At 51.0% G+C, this 7,840-nt stretch overlaps 1 protein-coding gene across 1 annotated transcript in view; it reads right to left on the reverse strand.

Annotated features, from left to right (window-relative positions):
• Nucleotides 1-7,503, reverse strand: part of REG4 (regenerating family member 4) — a 27,782-nt gene extending 20,279 nt beyond the window's left edge. The window contains 2 exon segments of the mRNA XM_019501981.1: nucleotides 1,779-1,867; nucleotides 6,201-7,503. Coding sequence (XP_019357526.1) covers nucleotides 1,779-1,867; nucleotides 6,201-6,267 — 156 coding nt within the window. The 5' untranslated portion in view covers nucleotides 6,268-7,503.
• Between the last annotated feature and the right edge of the window lie 337 nt (nucleotides 7,504-7,840).

Raw genomic sequence — 7,840 nt, forward strand, 5'->3', positions numbered from 1 at the left:
TTCCTGGTTTGCTCCCTGCAGGACCAGACCAGTGCAGAATATTCCTCCTTGGAGGTGAATCCCATCCTCCATCCTTTGTAGGCCCTTCTTTTTAGCCTCAGGAGGTCTGCTAGGTCCCTGGAGAGCCAGGGGGGGACTGCTGTGCCCTCTTGCTGCCTTTCCTCCGAGATGGACTAGACTTATCTTGTGCATTGAGGATTTCTCGCTTGAGGAGCAGACACTCTTCCTGAACTCCCGTCCCCCTAGGGTTGTGGTCCCTTAGGGCCTCACTGACAAGCCTCCTGAGCTTGTCAAAGTTAGCTTTCCTGAAGTCAAGGACTTCAGTGTTGCTGACTGACTTGCCAGCTTTGTGGCAGATGGTGAAGGTGATCAGCTGGTGGTCGCTGTCACCCAGCTTCCCATCGATCACTAGGTCGCCGATTAGGTCACCCCCAGTAGCCAGTACCAGGTCAAGCAGCACTTTACCTCTCATTGGCCCATAGACTTCTTGAGTCAGGTAGAGGTCATCCATGCACAAGAGGAAGCTTTGCGACCGCTCAGATTTTGCTGAGTGATCCTCCCACGAGATGTTCCAGGGCAGAAGAGTAGACCACAGACACTGAGTCCCACTCATGACGGTTGTCTATAGACACAACAGTCCCTGTTCCCAGGAGCTTGGGATCTTGGCTTAGAGAGGCACATGGAATGGGATGAAGAGAGGTAGGACTGAGAACCTGATGGCCACTGAAAAGCATATGCAAACTCTTTAGGAGTATATCTGACTTGCTTTAATGACATCCAGACAATGGCAATTTTGAAAGATGGCATCTTAGAGCAGCCTGTGGCAGGAAGCTTATTGTGAATAATGGTACATGGCAGCCATTTTGAAAGGGAAGAATTTAATCTGCTCAGGCCTCTGTGTCTAGTCACCTGCTATTGAAAGCAACAACCTTGTAGAAACTCTTTCATAAACCAATCAAGCTACACCTTTAAAGTTAGCTAGATTTTTGCCACTCCCTCTTTCCCCCCCATATCCACCCAGGATGGCCCAGAGCCATGTAGATGGGTGCCATACATTCATAGATGTTAGGGTCTGAAGGGACCTCAGTAGGTCATCAAGTCCAACCCCCTGCCCTGGGCAGGAAAGAGCGCTGGGGTCAGACAACCCCAGCTAGGTGCCTGTCCAGCCTCTGCTTGAAGACCCCCAAGGTAGGGGAGAGCACCACCTCCCTTGGAAGCCCATTCCAGATTCTGGCAACCCTTACCAAAGAAGTTCTTTCTAACGTCCAACCTAAATCTGCTCTCTGCCAATTTGTAGCCAGGGAGTGCCCTAGTAAACAGAGCATCAGGAGATCCTATTCCCTGATGCCCTCCCCTACTTAATTTATAGGCAGCCACAAGATCACCTCTCAGCCTTCTCTTGCGAAGACTGAAGAGATCTAGATCCCTCAGGCTCTCCTCGTAGGGCCTTGCCTGCAGGCCTCTGACCATACGAGCGGCCTCCTCTGAACCCTGTCAAGATTCTCCACATCCCTCTTGAAGTGCGGTGCCCAAAACTGGATGCTGTACTCCAACTGCGGCCTGACCAGTGCCACATAGAGGGGAAGCATCACCTCCCTGGACCATGTTGTAAGCACACTGGTGTCCTTGGAGACAGGGCTGTTCCAGGTTATCAAACAGACACACTTAAATGGAATATCACTAAACTGGGACACTCTTTGGGTTGACTAAGAACAGGACAGTCAGAGGGACTGAGTCCCTAGCCTTGGAGCAACTGCTCTTGGATAGAAGATTCTTACCTCAGCATCTGCCCAGCTCTGCTGACTCTGGAAGTACCTGAAGCAGCTGGTTTTGGAGTATTACCATCCAGGAAGGCAGCTGAATAGCTCTGCATTCAAAAACAGAAACATCAGGTTACCTATACTACACCTTGCCACCATTTGTGCCTTGTACTGCAAAATTAACCTGCAGCTATCAACCTCAGCTTGACTGGAAGCCCTCTGAGCATACCCATGGCCTTGCTCCATGTTTACATACCGTCAAGAGGCACTGCAGGAACTTGCCTCCCTCTCAACAGTCTCAGCAGCTGAGACCATTTTCCCCCAGCTCCCCCAAATACAAGCAAAACAAGACAACCCTTGTAGTTTTTTTCCAGTACAGGTGAATGCTTGTGCTGCAGCGGTGGCTAGAAACACCTCCTAATGTAACTGGGAAGAAGACGGAGCCTACTGACACATCCATAAAGAGTGGATGACTCAAGAAGTTACAGTCTGCTTACTTAACAGAGCCGGTCTATCTACTGCTCCACAGCAGGCCTGTGGAGAGAGTAAGATTCTGGATCTTTGTCTTCAAAATAAGTCAAGACTAAAACTCAACTCTGACTAAAACCTCAACTCTCCTTCCCCTTCTTCACAGCAAGCATGCCCTTCAGGAGCACAACAATGCAGAGGACCCAGCCAATGTGAAGTGGTGACAAAGCTGAAGAGTTAACACGTGCCAGAAGGGAGAAAAAGCAGGCTTCACAACCTCCAAACTACCAAGCAGGATTAGCCTCTAGTGGGCTACACTCCCTGAGCAGCTGATGGCAGAGACCTCCACAACATGCCCTGTGGGGAAACTGGGGTAATACACTTTATCCCAGGACAATCTGCTTGGAAGCACAAAGGAGGGAGGAGCAGTTTGAACACCGCCATGAAAAGACAGTGGTGGTTTCTTTTTTGTGGGGAGAATGTAATATTGCCTGAGCTTTCCAGCAACAAGCACCTTGCAAATGTGCAATAACCAATGAGTTGCAGCAATTTCTTACAGCTTTTATAGTGACCACAAATGCAATGCCCCAACTGTACCAAACCAGTATCTCAAGCAGTCTGTGCCTTCTGGACAGTTCCCATTCCAAGAAAGGTTTAATTTGTTTGACAACTGAGTAGTTTATTAACTCTAAGGTTGGGGCAGTTCTCTACATATTCTAACATTAACCCAGGTTCTTGATACTCCTGTTTTGAGTCAACTCGTGCCTCCCCATCCAACCTGCTGCTTGTTTTTCTGCAGGAGGGGCCCAACCTGAATTTACTTATATACAAGGTCACATTCAAAGCAGTTGCAGAGGCAGCATCTCAGTAAAAGGTATCTTTTCCTCCTTCAGAGCTTCCCCATGTGGTGCAACACACTGAGAAGACCACATCCTACCCTAAGATGGAGCAGTGGGGTTGAGTGCTGGAGGGCAATACATGGGTCCAAAGGAAGGACTTTTCTGCCCTACACCACACTGCCTGTGCCATGCCTTCACCTGCTGCTATCTGAAGGGCAGCACTGTGGGAGCTGTGCCCTTACATGTTCACATCCCTTGCCTCATCCTAGAATCCACCCCTGGGGCTGCAAGCAGACCTTGTCCACACAGCATCAGGGCCCTCTTCATCCCCATGATGCATGCATGCATTAGTAACTGGACAGTTCAAGTGCTTTCATGTGACTATTTCCTCTGCATGCTCCCAGACCATGGCTCCAGCTTCCACAGCCAACGCAATATCAGCATTTGGAGGCTCAGCTTGCCAAATAAAAACTGAGGTTCTCTTTCTCCCACATTCAACAGGTTTGAGGGCGATCACACCTCTTGTGGGGACACGGCCTGAATATTATAGAGCTTCCTGCAACTTCCTAAGCTGGAGTTTAAAGAGAGGCCTTGATGGCTTCAGCAAGGCCTCTCACAGCTAGGCTCAGGTAACCCAGATCAGTCTGGCATGCAGCACTGGCATGGACCAATCTGTGAAGCTTGTCTGGTGCATGGGTGTCGGGGGACTGCTGAACCCATTATAGCTCTCAGTGCATTCAGGGAGCTAGTTATCACCAGGTATCTGGGTTTTCCATTTGCCATGGAAAACCACAGAAAAATCTACATTTTCTCTTTTTAAGGAGAAAAATGCAGGAAATGGCAGGTTTACCCTTGCAGACTGGCAAGGGACTGGGGGGAGCAGGAGAGGGTGATCAGGCAGGGGGTGCCATGGGTATGTGGGCATGCACGTGGTGGCCAGGCAGCCTGGACAGCAGCTCCTGTAGCTCCCCCACAGGTAAGTTGGAGGGTTGGGTACTGAGGGCCCCACAGTGAGGGAGGGAGTTGGGCAGGGCTGAGGCTGCTATCCAGCTTGGCAGTGCATGGGGCCTGGAGCTTGGGCCCAGGGCCGCAATGCATGGCTGCAGAATCTGGGCGGGGAGCGGGATGGAGCCACGGGCGGGTCATCCAGGGGGCAGTGGAGAGGCTGGCTCCCCTCTGCTGCGCGCAGTCCCAGAGGGGCACGTGTCCCCCATATTTGTGCACAGGGCAGAGGTGGATATGGGCTCCCTGCCCTGCTGCCCTCTCCTGGGGCAGGACCCGGCACAGCAGGGCTGAGCAGGGCAGGGAGCCTCGGGCTGCTGCCAGAAGTCCCACACTGCTGTGGTGAGGCATGCCCTGCCCACTTTGCAACAGCAAAGGTGGTGGCATGGAGCTGTGCCCCAAGCTGCTGCCTGGCAAGCAAGGAGTACCTCACTATGGCAGCACAGGGATCCTGGCAGTGGCACTGAGCCTCCCTGCCCCACTGTGTCCTGCTGTGCTGGGTCCCACCCATTGGGCCGCAGAAGCCCCCAGTGGGGAGGGCAGCAGGGCAGGGAGCCCCAAGCTCATAGCGGGCAGCCTGCATCTGCCCCCACCCCATGGGCTCCACTCCAGCTGTGCAGCCTGTGGGGGATGGGGAGCTGGGCTCCAGGCTCTGCTCCGGCTACAGCAGCCGCCACCTCCCACAGGCAGCCACCAGGACTCAGGCACTGCTGGGGGGAGCAGGGAGCTGTGGACCTGGGTCCCCAGCCCCATAGCACTAGCAGCTGGGGCCCCCTCCAGCAGGGCTGGTAGGATGGGAGGTTGTGGTTGGGGAGTGAGTGGCACGAGCAGGACCAGGAGGCTGTGGGTCGGGAGTGAGGGGTACCAGCAGGGCCGGGGGGGCTGTGGGTGGGGAGTGAGGTGCACTGCATGGGCAGGGGCAGCACACCGGCATATCAAGGCTGCTTAGAGCCACAAAGCTGTAGGGGGGACAACTGCAGCTGGACCAGCATCCTGGTGAGTGAAGGGGGCAGGGAGAACTCTGATTTTTCATGATAAAAAACCCAAAATCAAACACCAAAATGTATCGACATTTAGAATTTATTATATTATAGTGATTGAGGTACCAGTAGGCTTTCAGGTTACTTTAAAATTGTAAATATATCAATAAAACATTGTGTTCAACTGATACCTATATATAATGGTGTTTCATTTTAATTGTGGGAAAACATGGATTTGAGGGGGTTTTTTAAATCAGATAATCGGGGGGGGGGGTTAAATCAGAGAATTTGTGATTTTTAAGCAGAAAAGATAGGATTCCTGGTTATTACCATCTGGCATTTGACTAACATGCACAGCATGAGTCACTGGTAGGAGTCTCCTCTTCCATACCCAAGACATCAGATCCCAAGCACCTCCTCATGGACAATGGAGCACAGTATGCCAACCGAGACACTTTCTACAAGTGGGATGATGGCAGCCAGGGATACCATTCTCAACCCCCCAGCCCAAAGCTGATTGAAGCCTCCTCCACACAGGTTGGGACCGGTGTCCTCCCTGAATTTTGGGGTATTGGGAAATTCTTGAAATGACATGCACTGTCCCTTGTTTACCCGCTGGCACAAGTCATGAGGCATTTGCCAAGGGGAGATGTGTCTCCTGCTGCATTTCTTCCTAGTACATCAGTTAGGGGAGATCAAGAGTGATGTTTGAAAAACCAGTTCTGCAGGCCTATAGCTCATGTACCTGGGGCTCAAGGCCTGAAGCTTAAACCCCAGGAGAATGGCCCAGGAAGGCTGATACTGATGTGCAGATACTGAAGCATGCCCACTCGCTGGGTGAGGATGCAGATTCGTTAGTTCTGGTTGCAAGCAAAGTGCATTCCCTGAGGCAGCACCCAGTACAGTCCTTGAATCACAGGGGTCTTTACAAGGGGAACACTGGGGCACAGAATGGCAATGTGACTTAATCAAGGTCACACAGGAGGCCATTGGCAGAGCCAGGAATAGAGCCCAGGTCTCCCGTATCCCAGGTTCATTCTTTCACCACTAGACCCAACTACCTGCCAACAGGACTGATGGGAGCATGAGGGAAAAAGCAATGAAAGGGAACTCAACCTCATGCCCAAGCCTAGCCAAGAAAAGAGACTCACCAGTGAGTTTCCCAGGGCCTGGGCAGCTCAGCAGCAGCAGAAGCGCAACTGTTTCTAACAGCAACATCCTTCTTCCCAACTGCTTCCTGGAAAAGCCAACGGGAAGTCATCATTAAAGGCTCTGAGGCCTTTGCTGGGGTGGAAACGACCTGGAGCTGGCAATCTATTATACAGAAGGCACAATACCCCCCTCCCTGGGAACACCATTTGCATCATGTAGTTGAAGAACAGATTAAAGGTGAGACAAATGTTTTAGCTTCTTCTGGGCATGGAGCTCTCTCTGCTACCCCAGAATTAGACCCTGGGCACCTTACACATAGGTGCCACCATGACTATCATCTTGCAGTTGTGTCAGTGAAGACAGACGCCTGTAAGCTCTTTTGTCAGTGCAGTGTTTTGCCTTCTCTCAGGACCTGTAGGGCTAGAGGCTTCTCCTCTTGTGAATACGTGAAGAAAAGGTCACTCTTGCTGTGAGCCCACCTCACAGCTCTAATAACATTTATCAGGTCTAAATGGGGCTGTCTCCTTAAAGAAATAGCATCAAAAGAGTGGAGAGCTAGAACTGACTGCTATCTTGATAGGTTGGAAAATCATCTCCACCCCTCAAAGCCATCCCACATTGCACCTGACTGCATCTCTGCTCTCATCCCACTGCTCTGCTCCTCTACAAATCTTAACAGTGCCCCCTCTTGCCACTTTCTCCCAATCTCAGCTTCCCCCCCTGTCCTGCCGCTTCCCCAGCCTGGAAGCCATTCCCCAACCTCCTCCTTCCCCTCCTACCTGGGACAGTTTCCAGCTCTGATTTCTCCTATGTATTACGAGGCAACTCTGACATTCTCCCTAAGCACATTCAGCAGCGTTTCCAGTGACATTCAGTGGCACTGGGTATCTAGCTCTGGTTCTCCATTGGAGGCTTCCCATAGCCACAGACTAAGCCATGCTGACTGGCACTAGTCCACTTTGGCTGGCTGGGATTCAGAAGAGAGAAGCTCAGCTCTTAGAGGGATACTTGGAAGGACAGTATTTATTTTCTGCCAGCTTCCAAGGGGCATAAAGATCACTGGGGTCCTTCCAGAGGTGGCCATTTAAACAAAGGAAGAAAGTTTAAAGCACAGCTGCAAATTCCTTCATTGCGAGTCCAAAGGACTGGCCTAAAAACCAATGCCCACAACAAATGAGACTCAGCCAGACTTTCATGAACCAAAGTAGGAGAAAACCTTCAGAGAGACCAAGTAGTCATGGACTTCAGCTAGATGCACTTGCTGAGCCCCTGTGAAGGACCCAGCCAGCCTCTGGATTTGCACTATAGCCATGTGTTTAATATCACTTTTACCTGTTTTATGATGATCAGCAGTAGCAACTTCTTCAAGATCCCCAAGGTGGGCAAGGAGTATGAGTGCTCCTATATATCTACGCCATGCAACTGGAGCCAATCTGTCAAGAATCAATAACTCTGGCCATAAAAACTGTAATTACAACTCATAATTCCCCCCTCATGGCAATCAGCAGACTCTTGCCTGTTTGTTTTAGATGTTACTCCAGAAGCATGAGGAAGGGCCTCGCCTAGTTCGTCAACACCTACATCGGGTGGCTAAAAATATTTCCCAAAAGGTAAATAAAGTGTTTTATGAAGAATGTGG

The sequence above is a fragment of the Gavialis gangeticus genome, unplaced genomic scaffold, assembly GCF_001723915.1.
Source record: "Gavialis gangeticus isolate Ggan-Ray unplaced genomic scaffold, GavGan_comp1, whole genome shotgun sequence".
NCBI classification, from domain to species: Eukaryota; Metazoa; Chordata; order Crocodylia; family Gavialidae; genus Gavialis; species Gavialis gangeticus.